At 46.2% G+C, this 19051-nt stretch overlaps 1 protein-coding gene across 2 annotated transcripts in view; it reads right to left on the bottom strand.

Moving 5' to 3' along the window:
- The window catches only part of RAB31 (RAB31, member RAS oncogene family), a 126584-nt gene that overhangs the window by 63992 nt on the left and 43541 nt on the right, over positions 1-19051 (bottom strand). For both annotated transcript variants that reach the window (XM_019490558.2, XM_006262860.4), the window contains exon 2: positions 1703-1782. In XM_019490558.2, the coding sequence (XP_019346103.1) occupies positions 1703-1782 (80 nt within the window). The remainder of the gene's footprint in view (positions 1-1702; positions 1783-19051) is intronic.

Here is a 19051-nt window from a genome sequence, read left to right as displayed (position 1 = left end):
TCACTTAAATTGGCTTATGTGTATGTCTGTCCCTAGCCTTGGAGTGCAACTCCTATTGATTTCAATGAGAACAGAACATGTTGAATCTAAATTTAACCTTGACGACTAAAGCAGAATTGTACAGCCTAAGATAACATTTGAATTGGAAGCTCTTGATAAAAATAAAATGAAATTGATGTGAGCAAAAGGAGCTAAGAGGCTGTTGATGTAAGATGGCTGCCACCACAAAGACTAGGTAAGTTAAAAAGAGAATGGGAAGCGAGGAATTAATTTCTCTATCTGTACTTGAAGCATGAGCCCTAAGACAGGAGAATAAGGCTCACACCTTCTTTTACACTAGAAAGAATCTGGAATATCTCATATTTATGCCAGTGTAACTAAGAACAGAGTTTGGCCTCAAGCTTCATTCCTGTTTGCCTGATAGTTGAATGATATTCATTCTAACTTAATATAGTTTTCCTAGTCACTCTAGCCCGAGAAAAAGAGAACATTTATTGGTATGCATCTCAAATTCCTCCTGAGAACATGATCAAACTCTACAGCAGTGGTTCTCAACTTTTTTTTGTACCAGGACCCATTTATAAACATCGATGGTGAGTCACAACCCAGTACCCCTCACTCCCAACCCACTATCCCCCAACCCTAGTCCCCCAGTGTGTGGAGCAGGGGGATGGTGTTTGGGGAAGGGGGGATGGGCAAGCAATCCCTCACAGGCTTAAACTGTAGTTTCCTATATTTTTCTCCTTTAAAGCAGAACCCATTTTTAAAGTTTGTTGAATCATTTTTAAAGTTTGTTTGCCACCCTTTCAAATATCCTTGTGACCCACTTTTGGGTTGTGACCCACAGGTTGAGAAATGCTGCTCTACAATGTTCATATACTGCCATGCAGGTACACAGAGCTTTACGAAGGTTAAAACAAGTCAAACAGATGCACACATACACAATCTTAATAATGGGCGACTGGTGCTGCCTTAGTCGGGGGGGCACGTGCCCCCCCTGCGACCAGTCCCGGGGGAGGGGGGTCCCCCGGGCAATCTCACGACGGCTGATCATTGCGCTCACTGCAGCTGCTTCTGGGAGTGACTGCAGCTGCTTCCAGGAGCAAGCACCGACCAATCACTGCAGTCGCTCCCAGAAGCGGCTGCAGCAAGCGCAATGATCAGCTGGCACTTGCTGGGAGGGCACTGGCGTCCCTGCCTGCCCCCCCTGCCTATCAACTAAGCGGTGAATGTGGCTATCAGGGGGTTCACCGACGCTCTCAGGGGGTGCATCCCTGTGCACCCCCTACACATCGCCACTGGCCTTGATGAACTTCAAGTCTAAGGACATGAGTCTGCACAGTGGAAGACAAAATAGAGTTGAGAAGAACAGCTTCATGGAACATGATGGTTCATGAACTTCTGAACAGAAAATATGCTTGGTGAATGTTAATTGGGAGAGCATTCTAAAACATAAGGGGTAACATGAGCAAAGCATCAATGAAAGAAAACAGAGAAGGTTAAGTAGAGTGTGGAGAGCATGAACAGGCATTAAAGGAAGTGAGAGAAGCCATAAGGGACCTGGAGAAATGAAAAGCCTTGAAAGTTGGAAAAAGATGGGACTTGAGATGCAGGTAATATGATGATGTGGGTAGAAATAAAAAATTTCAAGGATAAAAAAAACCCAACAACAATAACAACAGAGGTCAACAGAGGTACTTACCCAATAGTAGGGCTAATATTGTGATCAAAATGGTCCTGGACAAATCGACAAACTATACTAGATTTCCCAACTCCAGTATCCTGTAAATGAAAAGAAGAAGAATAGTAAGCTACACTGGAAAAATACAGTGATCAGGTAAGTGGTAATATTAACAGTAAGTATGATTTTTTTAAACAAAAATATTCTACAGACAAATGAAACAATTGACATATTTAGAAAGGAAAGGAATTCACAGACTATCTTTTTTACTGTCGCCATGAGAGGAGCCGTCCTTCATTTAATGCTTATGCATTTCTAAAATTCACTTTTTCTAGAACCTCACATCTCTATTTATTTTTACATTGCTAAGTTATCACTGGAAAAGTTCTGACCATTTATCTGTCTTAAAAAAAACAACAAAAAACCCTGCACATTCAAAGCCAGAGCTATTCCGCTAAGCTAAGTCTAAGGAAATTAATCTTTGTATGTTTGTTGTGGGGGTGGCTTGAGCAAGGATGCTTCCAAAATAAATAACGAATTGAAAGATTCTATTAATTATGAGATAAATAAGTGCATTTTGCAGAGCTTATAGAATGCCCCAGGTGCCTTTCATAAGGCATGAATCCAGAGACAGAGATCTTAACCACCTAAGATATGCAATAATTCCCTAGAAACATACTCATTGTATGTCTTATTGTTATGAAATTGAATGTACTAAAACACAAGAAGAGCAAGCGCCCCAGTGGTTGGTGCTATGTGGGGAACCCTAGTTTCCTTACTAGAACCAATTTCATCTTTTATAGTCATTTAAACAGGTTGGCATGCCTGGTTCTGCACTGGTGGGCTTTGTCCCCCAAAGGAGCCCCTCAGCCCACTCAAACAACAGTCCATAAAACAAAGATCCTTGCCCAAACAACAAACAAAACAAAACCTCTGGCCTTTCTCGAGGCAGCAGGAGGGCCCTTCAGCTCTAGCTCTTCCTAGAAGCAAATTCCTCTGGGTAGAGTCTGCCTGCTAGCCCCATTCTCCAGCTCTAACTCCCTGTTCTCTCCCCTTGGGCTTTCAACTCCCCAATTACCATTCACAACTGGGTTCCTACTCCAGGACTGGCTGCACCACTAAAAGGGCCAGACCACCCTGCTACACTCCTGATGCTATTCAAACAATTACCTAAAAAGCTGCCTGTATCTTTTCTCTGACAACTTTGAAGACCTTTATCTTCTTTTTGAATATAGAGATAATTACTGGGAATACTGCAATGTAAGCAAGTCCAGAATCTGAGGATGAGAGTGAGCAAGACAAAGGAAAGAAATGCCTTGTATTACTCAACATTAACTCTTCTAGCCAATTAAGATAAGGACAGTTTTCCAAAAAAGTATTTTTTCTGGTTTGTCCTTCTTTACTACTCCATTGGGTATACTAAAAAACATAAATATGCCCCAAGAAAGTTATAGAGGGTCTCTGAAGGATAGACAAGAAATCAATCCTGATCCTTCTTTCTATTTAAACTGACACTATGTGACATACCATAACATTTAAATAAAAGTTTGGTAGAAACCAACTATAAAAATGTTCTACATTTTTCAAGTAACAAATTTACAGCTTGTTAACCATTTTTATGGTTTCTTGGCCATTTTTACTGTGTGATAATTACTTTGCATGTGTAGCATGTCTAAATGTATTGTGCAATTAATTAGTTCTTTGAACAATACATGTAATGGGTCAAGATTCTACCAATCAAAGCCAAGGTTACAATCCAAACCATTAGAAGTCAATGGAAAGAGTTACATTAACTTTTCTGGAGCTGATCATGAGACTCATCCAATAAGTTCTATTGTGTCCAAATTTTTAAAACCATTTAATATATTTTTACTAATTCTCAGGTTTGCAAAATGAAGCAGAACAAGATATGCAATAAGCTCCTGGTGCTTTCTAAACAATGCTTTAAAAACCTGCCAATATCTTTTCTCTGACAATTTCTGCAGACCTTAATCTTTAGTTGTTTCTCTGCAGTGTGTAATTGATATGCCAAGTTCAAAGAGAGCACAATTTAAAATAAGCCGAGCAGATTCAAATCAATAGATGCAACAAACATTCCTGCTATTCCCAAATTTTGTCTTAGTTATCAATTCCATCAGATGTCCCTGCACAATCTCAAAAGCAAGCCAACCCAGCACTTTTTAAGAAGTCCTCTGTGGCCATGTTGAGTAACCTAATTATTTTTCCAGACTTAAACTGTGCCTCAAAAAAAACAAACTAACTCCCACTGGGCCAGAGGTACTCTACTTCTCTTTTGTGGGTAAGCAGCTTCCTGCACGGTGTTCAGAATTAGATCTGATCCCTGTGACCCGGTGCCACCTCTGTACTATTTCCCTTAATTTCTGTCTTGATAGGTCAGTGGCAAGTGCAAGTGCAGTCACAAATGAATGGAATTGGGTCTTTGGCGGGATGAAATGTCCTCGGCCTGAAGCTCATTTTACATGAGCTCCAAGCTCCTACCTCCAGGGTTCAAATTACACTTTGACTCTTGGGAGGGTTTGAGGCAGCAGCAGAAAGAAGCCACAGGGCAGCCCAGGCATGGGGTCCAGGCAGCTGCAGCAAAAAGTGCCCAGCAGCAATGAGGGGGAAGGGCTGCTTTTCCCCCATGCTAAACAGCAGTTTCTGCCTGGATGCCGGGGGGGCTCTCATCACTTATGGGGGTGCTCTCATCTGTTATGGGGGAGGTTAGCCCCTCCAGGCTCCCCCGTAATTCAAATCCTGCCTGCCTCTGGCCAAGTTTGGTCTCTTGGATTTTCTTTGCTTCTCATATATTAACATGAACCCAACTTTACAAATTTATAGTTCCCTTAAAATATATGGATCATTTTTCAATGTGTCAAATAGGACATCAACTCACTCTCCCCACAGCGGGAAATCAGCCTGCTCATGGAATCTGACAGAGCACACTTTGGAAGCCCTACAGAAATAGTTTATTGCATATAAAATAACTTGGTGTCCACATTTTCCTAAACACAGAGTAGCTATACCAAGTTAACAAATCTTGCAGAGGCCAAAGTAGGCACAGCTGTTTCAAAGAAGCTAGTAAAAAGAGGCACCTGTTGTTTATTGACAAAGCATTAAATGGACTTAATTAAAATAGATTCTATTTTAGGGGAGGGGTGTCGTGGGGCCAGATGCAGAGCCAGCTGGGGGGAGGGGGGGTGTAACTCTTGGAACTCTCAAACTTGGAGGCAGCGGCAGCACAGGGTAGAGGCAGAGGTGGGTGAAGGGATGGCGGGGACTGAGTGGGACAGTGTTGCACAGCCATGACGGTGGAGACAGAGCAGGGAGACGAGGCCAGCAGGACAGGGATGGATTGGGAAAGCAGAGTGCCATCATGACAGCGAGAACAGAGGGGATGGAGTGGGGCGGGGAGGGGCAAGGACACTGGGGCAGAGATGGAGTAGGACGGTGGAGCGCGACCATGATGGCAGGGACAGAGGGGACAGAGCAGGGGTGAGGCCACCAGGGCAGGGACGAAATAGGATGGCGGAGCGCTGCCATGACACAGGGACAGAGTGGGAGGGCCAGGCCCCTCCCCACCCGACCTGCTTCTTGGAGGCAGCAGCAAAATGGGGTGCTGGAGGAGGGAGACAGAGGGGATGGCAGGGCAAGCTTCTCCCCCCGCCCCTGGAAGGCAGCAGCAGTGCAGGGTGGTGAGTGGCGGTGCTCCATTCCCCCCCCTCCCGCCCCCATCATTCTTGACGGGCAATTCACTAGTATGTGTATAAAGGTTCTTATACAGAAAGGGTGGACTGGAAGAGAGTTCAGTAATGTTAACTGAATCTCTAAATGCTCAGTAGCAGAATCACTCAGAAGTTCAGAAGGTTACTTACATCCCCATTTGGACTGTAAAATAGATTTGGAAATCTCATGAGGCAGGCAGAAAGATATGGCCAATTCTTATTTTATACAAAATACAACTGGTTTCTGACTCTGACCCTCCCAACTTTTCATCTTAACTTACAAAACCCTGATCCCACAGAGCCAGGAACAAATCAGTCACAATGCCAAATGTCTATACCTAGTCAGGAAAAAATAAAGGAAGCATAGGCAGCCTTTCTCTTTAGCATAAATGTGCGTGTTATTTGTAACTTTTTACAAACCTCGGTCTCAATCCTGCAAACATTAAACCACATAAATAGTCCTAGGGGTTTGGCAGAACAGCTCATTTGCTTAGGGGTGACAAGAGCCTGGTGCGATCTTCTTACTATAGCAATGTCTCAGTTCACCAATGACTTCTTTATTCACTGGGACACTGTCACCCTCATATTGAGGCACTACTGACTGTAATTTCCAGAGATCTCAGTCAGGTCAGGACCCTAATATACCAGGCATTTTACAAACTGTCCTTGCCACAAAGAATTTAATTTATTTTTACATCTGAACTGGAATAAGTATCAAATTCACAAATTATATCTACACATGTTATGACTGATCACTAAAACAGCAGTCCTACAGTCATGCAGGATGCAGGAGCAGCTGCTTTATTCTGGGCTATACAGTATCTTTCTGTGCAATGTTAACATATGGGTTTGTTACATATGTAAAATTCTATTACAATAAATTATGTGACACACATTTTACGGTTCTGGAGTTTTGGCAATGTAAATAAACAAGAATACCACATGAAATTTCACATGTGGAAACTAAACACTAAGAACAAACATGTTCAGAAAAACAGCATGCTTTGGAGCCACAAAAGATTGTATGACTACCTTCCCATTTCAGTTTTAAAACACAGTTATTACTTCACTCCATACAAAAGTCTTGATAGAGAATCCTAAAGGAGTCAATGTCCTGGAAAGAGAGAGAGAAGTCCTGGCTCTGATGTCAAAGGAATGTTTGCTATCATGCGGAATGCTACCAGGATTGCAACCATAATATATGTTTTTGTATCACTTTATATATTAAAAATATCTTTCCAGCTTATAATAGGTCTTTGTAGCCAAAAGAAGATTTGCAGAGACAAATTCAATACCGATGTCTTGGTATGGATGTTGGAATCTAACTGGGGGTAGATTCAAGCCCTAATCCTTCAATCCAGCAGATTCCATCTCAAAAGAAATTAAACATCAAAACCAGAGAACTCTTAAGTACTAACACATAGGAATGATTATGAAAAGCAGCTAAAATATGTGCTCAGCTGGTATTTTTCCACATAGTTTTTAGCAGTGCTTGAAAGTGACAGAGCACTTTATACTTCCAAGCCTTTATGAACAAGCAATCAAATACAAGGTCAGATCAAAGCCCAGAGAAGTCAGCAGAATTTGCTTCATTGTTTACAAGAGTCAAATCGCATGATTAGGGACAGTGCTGATGTTCCCTGGAAAAGGTATTCAATGAAAGAAAGCACCTTAATCTAGTGCAATGTCAACATGTTTTTCAACAAGCCAGAGTCTTAGAGGTAGGCTATGCTGGCCAAAAGGTGAGTATGGCTAATACACCAAGTGGTCTGTTGGTTCTAAGTATCCCCTAGTTCAGGGGTGTCAAATGCACCCACGTCCCAGGCCAGATCTGGATCATGGGGAGCTTCTCCTTGACTGGATCTGTTGGGCTAGGACCAGGGCTGGTTGTTAGGGGACTAGGTTGTGGGCAGTCTAGCACAGGAATTGGGTCTCTGAGGGAGGGATGAGGGTCAGTTCTGGCTAATTAGCAGACCTGGAGGGAGAAACTGAAGCAGTATCTATAATACAAGCCAGGGTCAGAATCCAAAAAGTTAGAAGCCATGCTACCAAGTCTGGAGGGGACACCCCACAGGTTGAAATCCAAACACAGAGCCAAAGACAGTGGTCAAGAAGCAGAACTCAGATCTACAGGTGAATTCCAAATCTTGAAGTCCAAGGAGAAGCTTATTGGCCAGGGTCAGGAGCCAGGAAAACCAGAGAGCTTGAGCGTCAGGAGGCTTGCCACAACAGACTAAGTCAGGACTGCTGAGTGGCCTGGAAACCCACAGCCTCAGATGGTACAAGATGGATAGGCAGTGCTCCCAGCAGCCAATCAAGAAGCTCACTTGTTTCTAAACTGGGGCAGAGTTTGGCAGCTACGGGTTTAATGCAGGTGTGGCTGCTGAGGTACTTGGACCAGGCTGGTCTGCCTGATCAGTCCCTGGCACTGGTGGTGGCAGGGCAAGCCAAGGCTGTATCTGCACAACCCTTGCTCACCCCCCGCTGCCAAAGTCTGTGTCCATCGGGAACATAAATTCTGTGACAGACCCCACCCCATTGCTTCCCAAACTCCAGTAGCCCGGCAAGTGCCATCTGCCAACTACGCCATTTAATGGTTTTGCAGGCCAGATTCAAGCCTTGGGCTATATGTTTGACACCCCTTCCCTAAGCAGTCTCTATTACTGTAGTGTTGATGTTTTTGCTCAAAGAAGAAACTACAGCTGTCCACCCTATTCAAAAGCTAATGGAAAGGAAGCAATACTTTTACCTGCCTTTCTGCAGAATAAAACATATTTTGGAAGTGAGACAGGACAAGTTGGCAAGAGATCAAAATACACCTGTGTGCACCACGTGACTGGAAAATTTGGCCTATAAGTGAACGTTCATAACTCCCTCTTGAGGCAAGCAAGTATTCACCTAATTTAATCAAATCCAGACACAAGAAGGAGCAATTTATCTAAAAATCACAGATCAAGCACAACTGCTGCCCCATTGGAGCCAGTGGCAGCACCCTCACTGACTTAAAAGAGAATGGGATTGGGATTTAAATCAGTGTGAAAGCTGTAATGCACACAAACAGTTCCTGATTTCTACTCCCATATTCATGCCATTAGACAGATACCTTGGTTCAGTACAGCTGAAAAATAATATAGGCATTAGTCCACACTATACTGCCAAAAAAAATGTTCTCCTTGTTGTACTAGTTCAGCTCCTTTCACCAGTATGACTGAGGTAAAGTATTGGCTCCTTTGTAAACCATAAAATTTCCATCCAGTTATACTAAAGTTTTTCCTTAAGCAAAGCAAACATTAAAAATGTCTGCAATTGAAAAAAAGAAAGACTCTATAATTTAAAACTATTCTTTAATTTTTAAAAATCTCTCTTTCTGCATGTGGATAGTAACCTTGCTGCATAAGGCACCATAGAAGGACAGAGTCTGAACAGGTATGAAAAAGTAAGCCTTTAAAAATATCAAAATGCTGAAAGACGTTTAGTTCTGGTAACTCTACCAGATGCTGCTGTATAATACAGATGGGCTTGACTTGGCAGTTTCACTTCTGCACATTAAAATATCTATTCTTTCCACAGTAGAATTTAGCTGTACTTTCATCTTTGATATATAGCTTTTACTACAACCCCCCATTAAACTGTGGGAGAATTTTTATGGCCTTGGGAATATGAAAATTCACACTAGTTCTAACTATGTAGATACCAACCACACTGCAATATGGGCAGCTGACTGTGTCACATCAGAAAGCACTTTCAGACTTTTCCAGAAAACTATCATAAACTATGGTCAAAGGAGGTCTTCAAGTGGATATACTGGTTCCAACCCAAGTTCTGACACAGTCTTGAGCCACTCACTCTATACCTTGGCTCCTTGCAAAAAAATGACTGTGCCTGACCAAACAGCACTGAGGTTAGGGACAGGAATAGTGCTACCTTCCGCAGCTGCTACACCTTCTAATACCCATTGATAAAATAAATAAATAAATAGATCTTCCATGCCTGCCACCAGCTCTAACATTTTAATCATTATTCAGATGATCAGCTACAGACAGCTTTGCAATTTTTTCTCATGTCTTACTAATCCACTCTCAAAGTGTAAGCAGCATGAGGAATATTTGGAACAGTCAGCATGGATTTACCAAGGGCAAGTCATACTTGACCAACCCGACTGCCTTCTACGATGAGATGACTGGTTCTGTGGATGTGGGAAGAACAGTGGACACGATATACCTGGACTTTAGTTAGGCTTTTGATACAGTCTCCCACAACATTCTTGCAAGCAAGCTAAGGAAGTATAGGTTGGATGAACAGACTGTAAGGCAGATAGAAAAATGGCTGGATCATCAGGCTCAGAGGGTAGTTATGAATGGCTCAATGTCTAGCTGAGAGCCAGTGTCAAGTGGAGTGCCCCAGGGGTTGGTCCTGGGGCCAGTTTTATTCAATGTCTTCATCAACAGCCTGAAAGATGGGATAGAGTTTTCCCTCAGCAAGTTTACAGATGACGCCAGTCTTGGGGAGTAATAGCTACGCTGGAAGGTAGGGCTAAGATTCAGAGAGACCTTAATAAATTGGAGGACTGGGCCAAAAGAAATCTCATGAGGTTCAACAAGGACAAGTGCAAAATCCTTCACTTAGGATGGTACAATCCCATGCACCAGTACAGGCTGGGGATAGACTGGCTAAGCAGCAGCTCTGCAGAAAAGGACCCAGGGGTTACAGTGGACAATAAGCTGAATATGAGCCAGCAGTGTGCCCTTGTTGTGAAGAAGGCTAATGGCATACTGGGCTGTATTAGTAGGAGTGCTGCCAGCAGATCAAGGGAAGTGATTATTTCCCTCTATTCAGCAATGGTAAGGTCACTGGTGTGTCCAGGTTTGCCCCCCCCCCCCCCCCCCCCCCAAAAGCATGTGGACAAGTTGGAGGAAGTCCAGCAGAGGGCAATGAAAATAGTTCAGGGGCTGGGGGACATGACTTATGAGCAGAGGCTGAAGGAACTGTGTAACTACCTGAGGGATGGTTACAAAGAGGATGGAGCTAGACTGTTCTCAGTGGTGGCAGATGACAGTGTAGCAGGGCACTAAGGTGCCTGCTACTTGGAGAGCCAGGATAACTCCTCAGGTGCTGGTTGCTGAGGCAACTAGAGGGAACTAATGACCCACACCTGCCTAGCCAGCTGACAAGAAAGGGCAGGGCCTGGTTCCTATATAAATCACAGGCAGGAGGCCGGGAGGCAGTTCCCTGCTGGCAGACAAGGAGGAAGGAGCCCTGCCGGAGCGAGCAGAGGGAAGAGCCCCGAATGCATCATCCGTTGAGACTGGTAAAGGATGAAGCACCCTAGGGGTGACTGGATTAATGTTACAGCCAGACGGCTGGAGTTTGTGTTGTAGCCCAGGGGCTTGTGTTTCATTTGCTGTTTGTGACCGGTGGTCTGGGTGAGGCTAAGAGTGGATGGAGGAGGACTCATAGGGGACTCACAGCAGTGTGGGGACCCCAGCACCAATGAGTGCGCAGCATTCGGGGTACACTGACCCCAGCCCCAGAAAGGGGGCACGTGAGAAGCCCCAGTGAGAGGGGGCAGCGAGAAGCCCCAGTGAGAGGGGGCCGCAGTTGTCGGGTGCCAGAGAGGGCACGGAGCAAGACAGGGCCATGGAGAGCCTGAGCGCCAGAGAGGGCCGTGGAGAACGAGACCGAACAACGTCAGTTACATCTGCAAGGCTTGGGGTGTGGTACAGGGGTGGTTGGAGCCACGCATAGCCCATAAGGCTGGGGTGTACAGAACACCCAGTACAGGAGAGGAACTAGTGATAACAGGAAAACCGTGGACAAGAGGACAAAAGGCAGCCTCCCTATAAAATAGATATTAGATCAAAGTCATGGCGGGCGAGAATTGGAGGGTGCTAGTCGGCAGCTTGGCACGGTAAAGGAGGCAGCAGGGGAGAGCATGGCAACCCTGACCGGCCTCCTGTTACAGACAGAACAAGGATCAATGGTCTCAAGTTGCAGCAATGGAAGTTTAGGTTAAATATCAGGAAAAACTCTCACGAGGAGAGTAGTAAAACACTGAATCAGGTTACCCAGAGAGGTGGCGAAATCTCCATCCTTGGAGGTTTTTAAGAGTAGGCTAGACAAAGTACGCTCAGTCACTGTTTTTCACCCAAGGATCGCTGTATCCACTAAATTTATGAAAGCTTTAAAATTTAGCCTTTTGCTATTCACAAACAAGCATATTTTACTTGCTGGTCCTGAAGGATCATCTGTAAGGATAATTTATCATCCTCCAGGTACCGTGGGTTCAGGAGTGTCCCTAGTATTCAACCTAAATTTGGTGACTGCTGCATCTGAGAGGGAATGCAGTCATTTACTGACAGGTGGAAGTTAATCAGAAGGAGAAAAAGCTTTTGCTGCCTTCAAACCGCTTCAGTTCACAGGTGAGTCAAATCAGCATAAAGCAGCACAGTACAAATAAATGGAGGAAATTCAAGACCAGCCCTTGGACCGACCTGCCCCTTTTCATCTGACTTGTGAAGCTAAGAGCAGCCTGATCTCTTATGATGAACCAGCTGTTACCAAGGAGAACCTACGTTCAGGCATCCTAGCCCTATATCTGCTTCCAAAAGAACACATCATTTAACAAGGATTTGTTTTCTTCCTAGAAGTTTAGGTTTTTCTCTCATATGGTCTCCTGTGAATGAAAATAGATTATTTCAGGTGTGTGCCATGCTATTTTCATAAAAAAGTATTTTACTGCCAAGTTGCTGAGCAGCAGCCCCCAGCTCTGGAGTATTTTCTCACACGTTTGCATACAACTGTAAGCTATTCACATCTCTCTTTCCCCCATCCCTCCTGACCAACTTTAAACTTTAAAAGATTCCCCTCCAAATAAGAGTTCTGTTTTCTCTGGAATTGGCACTGTGTGCTACTCGTTATCCCAAGTGATCTGCAGAGCTTGCACAAGCCTGGCATTGTGATCTTACAAAGTAAATGACATTATGCCATCTTGCCTATCTGTGATGTACAGGAGTTACTGGAATATACAGGTACAGAAAAATTCTGACAAGGCGCGTCTATACAAGATACTACTGTGCAGTGGTTACTGCGCCTTTATTTAGTATCTGTATAATCAAAGTACTAAATAAAGCCACAGTAACCGGAGCTACTGTACAGTTGTGCCGGGAAACATCTTTTAAGTGCACAGTAGCCTAATAATAGTAAACCTTACTGTTTGTGCTGCGACACACTACTGGTAATTTGGCTACTGTGCAGTCAGCATCTTGTGTACACACACACACACACACCCCAGAAACAGTACCTACCTACAGGCCTCTTAGATGTGTAGTTGTGTATTCTCCTGGGCAAAGGGTATTTGCCAAATCCCATTTGATACATACAAAATGCTAAAACAAAAGGGTACCTTTCTTCTCTTGCAGGATTTCAAATCTAGCTGACACATAACGATGCTGTTTCTTAATCTTGATATTCAGTTCCTTGTAACCCAAGGACAACCATAGAAATCTAGGTGGGAATGCATTCAGTGGACGCATAATTATTTTGTGGCTTTTTGTTACATCCCCTGATATGAAGGGGATTTACTTACGTCCCCTTATATTAAGTACTACAGTTTATTAGGCCCTGCACAGATGTGCTGTGTCCCAGGGTGATGGGGGAAAAGAGGTGGAGACCGCTTCTCTGGCACCAGGGCCGCAGCAGAGAAGCCCCGCAGCACCAGGAAAAAAACCCTAGTAACCCCGCAAGGGGGAAATACTTACCCCTGGCAGGCATTCTGAACAGGGAGCAGCAGCAGACAGACAAACCGCCCAGGTAGCTCACAAGCCACTTGTTTATACAGTCAGGACCAGCGCAAGGCAGTGACATCATCAAGGGACCCCGGGCAGCTCCAGTAAGAGCCAGAGGCAGACAGAACGCTGGGGGTGCACCAGCTGAGAGGCAGCTGGGCGCAGTGATGTACCATGGGTCTCTGGCACCTGGGGGCCAATGCTTACATTTGCAACCCACCCCTGTCCTTCTCATAGCAATACTTAAAGTCTCCTGCCCCGGTCCTGTTTGGTTACCTGTTTCGGCTGGGAAGGAAATGAAAGTCCTGGCAAACCGAACGCAGGGGGATGGGTGGTGGCTGGAATTTCTGACCAGAACAGGTAACTAAACATCCAGCTCATGGAGAGGGTGGGCAGATTACACAACAAATGCAGCCGCCACTGTCAGCTCTGCAGGACCCCCTGCAGTCGCAGGTTTTGCAGATAGGATGGGCCAGCCCTGGTCACATTGCACGATACGAACTCTGAAGGGCCCAACCAGCACCCACCCCAGGCCAATGCCCAGGGGCCATGGCCCCCTCTTCACCCCCTCCATCGGTCCACCACTGGCTGGGAACTCCCCCTGGCGTGGCTGGAGCGTCTCATTTGAGGGACCCAGGACAGGGCCCTGAAAAGGGATACACTCCACAGCCCAGAGGGTGAACTGAGCCCAGACCGGGAAGGATGCCGAGGAACAGATCATCACAGCACACACAGGACGCATGAGTGGGGAGACAACACTGTACCTTCCCAGCACCTTGATTCTTTTCTTATACTTTTGAGTTGGCACTAAGGGCAGGAGGCAATCGATCACTCTTCCCTGGAGCCGAGGATCGAGGGGCCTCCGGAGACTGCAGGCTAGGACATGTGAAGTCAAGCAGGCCACAATCTGGCCCATCAATATACAGTCCCCAGGCACGGGACTTAGTCCCAGTCCCAGGGACAGACATAACCCAGGCCCACCTTAACAGGTCCAAAATATAGGATCCCTGCATGCAAGATGGTGTGCTAATTCAACACTGCATTGAGGTTGCTGTACTAGAAGCACGGGTCAGGGTCACAGCAACAGGCCTGATGACCGAAGTATACAGTCTGACTAACATCCAGCTGAACACCACTGGCTGGTGCATGGAAGGGGTGTAGGGGAGGTGAAGCCCCAGGAACATCTGCTGGTGACATCTCCCAGCAAAATCCCAACTCCGAGGGAGCCTCCCACTCTTGAAGAGAACAACTAGTTGTGGCAGGCAAGTATCAGGGGTCTCCCTGAGGAGATGATGCAATAACAGCGATAGTGCCCGAAGGAAACTGGAGGCGGGATAGGAACAGCCAGTCCCTAGTGGCATGAGAGCAACTACTCAAAACCTGGCAGGTACATGCTGTTTGAAGCTATACATACATCTTTAAAGTGGTCCAAACAGTGAGTATATACACATGTACAGCCAAAGAAACACTTGAAAAATAGCCCAAATGCTTCCTGAAATGCCTGCATACTCCAGTGGTCCTTTGGCATCCCACAGTATATCACTCCCCCCTCTACCCACAATGCAGGGGTGGGAGAGAACAGGCTGGATAGCCAGTGAGCTCACTCCTGGGCACTCAGCTTGTGAATCTTTAGAAAACAGACAGCAAGATGCATGCAGTGATTCCTGCTCTCCCACCCCCAGCTGAAGAACAGTGCCATTGGACGCCTTCACTACTATTATGAAGTGCTCCCAGAGGAGTAAAGTTTGCATGGCACCTATATTCAACGGTCTCCAGAATACAGAGCATTTCAACTGTAAATTTGTCCAGAACCTTAAGTGAACTGTCCATAAAAGCCACAAGGCTACAGTCATGGTTATGCATGATACACTGCACATCTTTCTTTAGCGTCCTTCAGTATACAGTATTATTAGTAATTTTTGCTATCTTTTGAATAGGTCTGTATATTACCCCAGCAAAGCTGTGATGGTGGGAGCCAAATCTTCCATAGTAAGACAACATATAAATTAGAGGTTGTGAGAGATTGATGGCATGCTGCCTAGAACTGAGTTGTCTCTCTGCTGGAATTGGTTGTGTTCTGTCTCTAGGAAAAATCGCCTGCCATGCCTTGATGTTAGAGAGCGAGGTGCCAAAACAGTTTTGGGAGACAAAAGGATCAGTTAAAGGGCTCAAGAGATGGGCTTATCTTTGTAGGCATACACCATCCCCATACCTTGCCCTAAACACACCAGATGTTCCAGGTGTGTTATTACTTGCCTATGAAACTGAGTGCTCCAGTCTCAGTCTTATGGACTCCTCTGCCAAGGGGTCCTCCTCTAAGTCGGCTGCTTGTCCCGTTTTTGCTTGCACAGGTCCCAAGGCAGTCACTTCTTAGTTCTAATTCTGCCCTTAACCTTCAGGGTTGGGACAGACTTACCCCTCCCTGTAGTGTAATCTCATCCATATCTCTTTTCTCCTCTAGGATTCCAAAGAGGTTATTTTATCTTCACTCCTCAGGACTGAACTCACCAATGAAGCAGTCTCCTCTATCTCTTTGCTGGTTCTCACCAGGTAAGTTGGGGACCGGGGCTTTCCTCCAAGCCCCAGGGTCGGTTCCTCCTCTCGTTGGTTCTCACCACCTTCTCTGTCTTCTCCCTGGTCCCCTTTTCTTCCGTCCAACCTCAGACACTCTCTCAGTATCCCCTTAAATGTCCCTTCCTGGCCGGCTGGGCTCGCTATGGCAGCATGCGATTCACTGCCTTTCTGACCCAGCTATCTCCCCTTTAACTTTTTGGCGCAGCTCTTTTCTTTTCCTTTGGCAGTGTCATTTTCCCTATCCTGGGCTCGAACGGAGGCAGCTGGGTTTGCTGCAGCAGCCTTTGAACTGCCACAGGCCCCAATGGTTCCCTTAGTCAGGGTGCAACATCTTTCCCTCCCTGGCTCACTGTGGTTTCCTCAGCATCTTCCAGTAAGTTTCTTTTCTTTGTTCTAACACTCGTGTTCATGTGGAAGGGTGCTTCAGTCACCCTGTCACAGAGATACACCAATATATCGGATCATATCATATCAGCACCAATAAAAGGAAAACTGACATTATTGGCAATCAGCTTTTTTTGGCCGATGTGGTTTGGCTGATAATGTCACCAATAAATGCCACGTACACGTGCACAGATGCAGCATGCATGTGGCCAGGAATGCAGCCTGGCAGCTTGGAGAACAGCATCCGGCCGGTAAGTCTGTGGGGGAAAGGGGTGTGGGGGAGGGAAGGAGCATGGGGGTGCCGATTGAGGCCCCTGCAGTAAGGGAGGGAATGGGGAAGGGGCAGGGGCAGACACTGCACAGCCAGGGCGGGGCAGGGCAGGGCAGGGCACAGAACAGAGCTGCAGGTGGCTCATCTGGGGCGCAGGGGGGCAGAAAGGGGGGGTGACTCCCTGCTGTTGCGCGCACATGCCCCCAGGGACACATGGCGGTCATGTGCCTCCCACATTTGTGTGCAGGGGCAAGGGTGGGCTGCCCACTCTGGGCTCGGAGCCAGGGACTATGCCAGCTTCTTCCTGGCAGGGGTCTGGGCCAGGGCTGCACTCTGGGTGGGGAGGAGAGGGGTGGGGCAGGCAGTGGTGACACTGGGAGGGGGAGCTATGACAAAGTTTGGGGTGGCTGTAGCCCACCCTGTAGCCCCCGCCTCCCAGCATCACCTCTGCTCACCCTGCCCCCACCCACTCTGAGCACAGCCCCGGCTGGGCCCCCCACCGGGAAGAAGCCAGGATAGCCCCCAGCCCTGGGCCTGCAGAGGGCAGCCTGCCCTCGCTCCATGAACAAATCCAGGGGGCACATGCTCCCCATGCCTCGCCCGAGGGTACGCACAGTGGTGGGAGCTGCCCCCCAGTGAGCCACCCAGGGCTCCATCCCAGCTGGGCAGCGCCTACCCCTGTCCCTGACCCTCCCTCACCACGGGGGCCTCAATCTTTGCCCCCCACACACCCCTTCCTTCCCCGCAACAGACTTAGCAGCCAGATAATGTTCTCCAAGCTGCCGGGCTGCATATTGGCTATCAGATCAGTATTGGCCAACATGGCTGGTTAATAATCAGCCATCGGTATCAGCCAAAAAAAACTTTATCGGTGCACCCCTAATATATATAATTCTCAGACCTCAAACAGGTTTTCTGTTCTGAGAAACAACTAAAATGTCACTCTTACTTTTCTGTTATATACCAGAGCAAAATGAATCTTTTCACTATAGACACAAGAAGTGCATTGCTTGTTTTCAAGAACATCTGCCTGTCCCATCAGGTCTGTCTGGTTGCCACACAGAGGGAAGGATGGTCTTGTGGTTGAAAGAATGGATTAGGACACAGGAGAAGTGAGTTAAATTCTTGACTCAGCAGCAGACTTTCTATACAAACTTGGTCTTAACCTGTCTTGTCTCAGGTCCCTCTCAGATAAATGAGGATAACATTCTATTTTGCATGGATATTATGAGGATATATCCATTATTGCAAATTTTACAGATACGACAGTGATAAGGACTATTAAGTACCATACAGATAACAGAGTACTCTGTTTACTGTTTCAATATTTACGTCCACTGAGTAAGCCATTAGCATGCCAGCAGAAAAGCCTTTGCCTGGTAAATATAAAGTGCAATTGGTCTCATCACTGGAACCATTCACTGTGTTTATGTTTTTCTTTAACTGACATGAGTAGAAAAATGGTTACAGTAGCAGAAAATTCTGCTTATTTGCCCAAGTGTTGGATAATGTCTATTTTCTTGTCTACATTTCCAGTTTTCAGGCAGCCACGGAAGTTAAACATCTGCTCCAAGTTTTTGGCACCCATGCTTATTTGATTATTCAGCATGTGGTTTCCTTTCACATGCATCTCACACATGGTACTGTGTGGTTAAATCACAGGCATTTAAGATTTCTTGACCTTCTTTCTTATAATTCTGCCTCTTCTGCTACTTTGCGAGTTCCTATGGCTTTTTGTAATGTTCAAAGTCTCTCTGCAAAAGCTTAGAGACCTCATCAATACAGTCCACTAGCTGTTTATCCCTAATCAAGGAAACTCTTAGGGCAGGGTACACAACCATTTTACTGCTCCTAGGCTGGACCTTGTGACCCCATCCCCTGCCACAAGCAGAAAATATCTACCTTTGCAGAGAACTCACATTTCCTGTACTTACCCTTTGTCATACCAGACCATGAGCGGTCAGGTATGCAGGTCACCTAGGGCCAGAAAAAATAATCAAGATCCAAAAGAAGCATGCAGAGTCCAAATGTAGGGAAGCCAGAAGTCAAAAGATTTGTCTGAGAAGCCAAGTCAGAGATCCAGAGGGTCAAGCAGAACACAGCGTCAGGAAACTAGCCGGTCAGGTATCTGGGCCATCAAACCAGAGTCGGGTCAGGGACCCAAAGGGTCAAGTAAAACTCAGGGTCCGTAGGCAAGCTAGTTGGAAAGCCAGAAGGTATGTGGCTAGGCCCAAATGGATGGTTCTGGCCACCTGTGTCTGCCTCAGTGCTTCCTCTGCTGAGGAAGTGGCAGACCAGAATGAGCAGCTGCACCAGTAAACCAAGGCCCCAGGTTCAAGGGAAAGGCCTAATACTGTTTGCTACAGATACCCAGCCTGTCTGCCGCAAGGGGAAGTGCAGGCATGAGAGCAGAGCAAAGAGGGTTTTGAAGGAGGCTGCTGAGGGGAGGGGAGGGGAAGGGAGGCTTGGCAAAACTGCAATTCCCCTATGTCACCCTGGGCTAGGTCAGACATTTCCAAATCCAATCCAACATCTTCATGGGCCAGACCCAGCCCACAGGCTGTAGGTTGCCAACCCCATCTTAAGGGACAAAAATAGCAAAACTAACTCTTGAGCCTCCAATATGACATCC

Source organism: Alligator mississippiensis, chromosome 3 (genome assembly GCF_030867095.1).
Source record: "Alligator mississippiensis isolate rAllMis1 chromosome 3, rAllMis1, whole genome shotgun sequence".
In the NCBI taxonomy this organism is placed as follows: Eukaryota; Metazoa; Chordata; order Crocodylia; family Alligatoridae; genus Alligator; species Alligator mississippiensis.
This window is presented reverse-complemented; position numbering and strand designations above follow the sequence as displayed.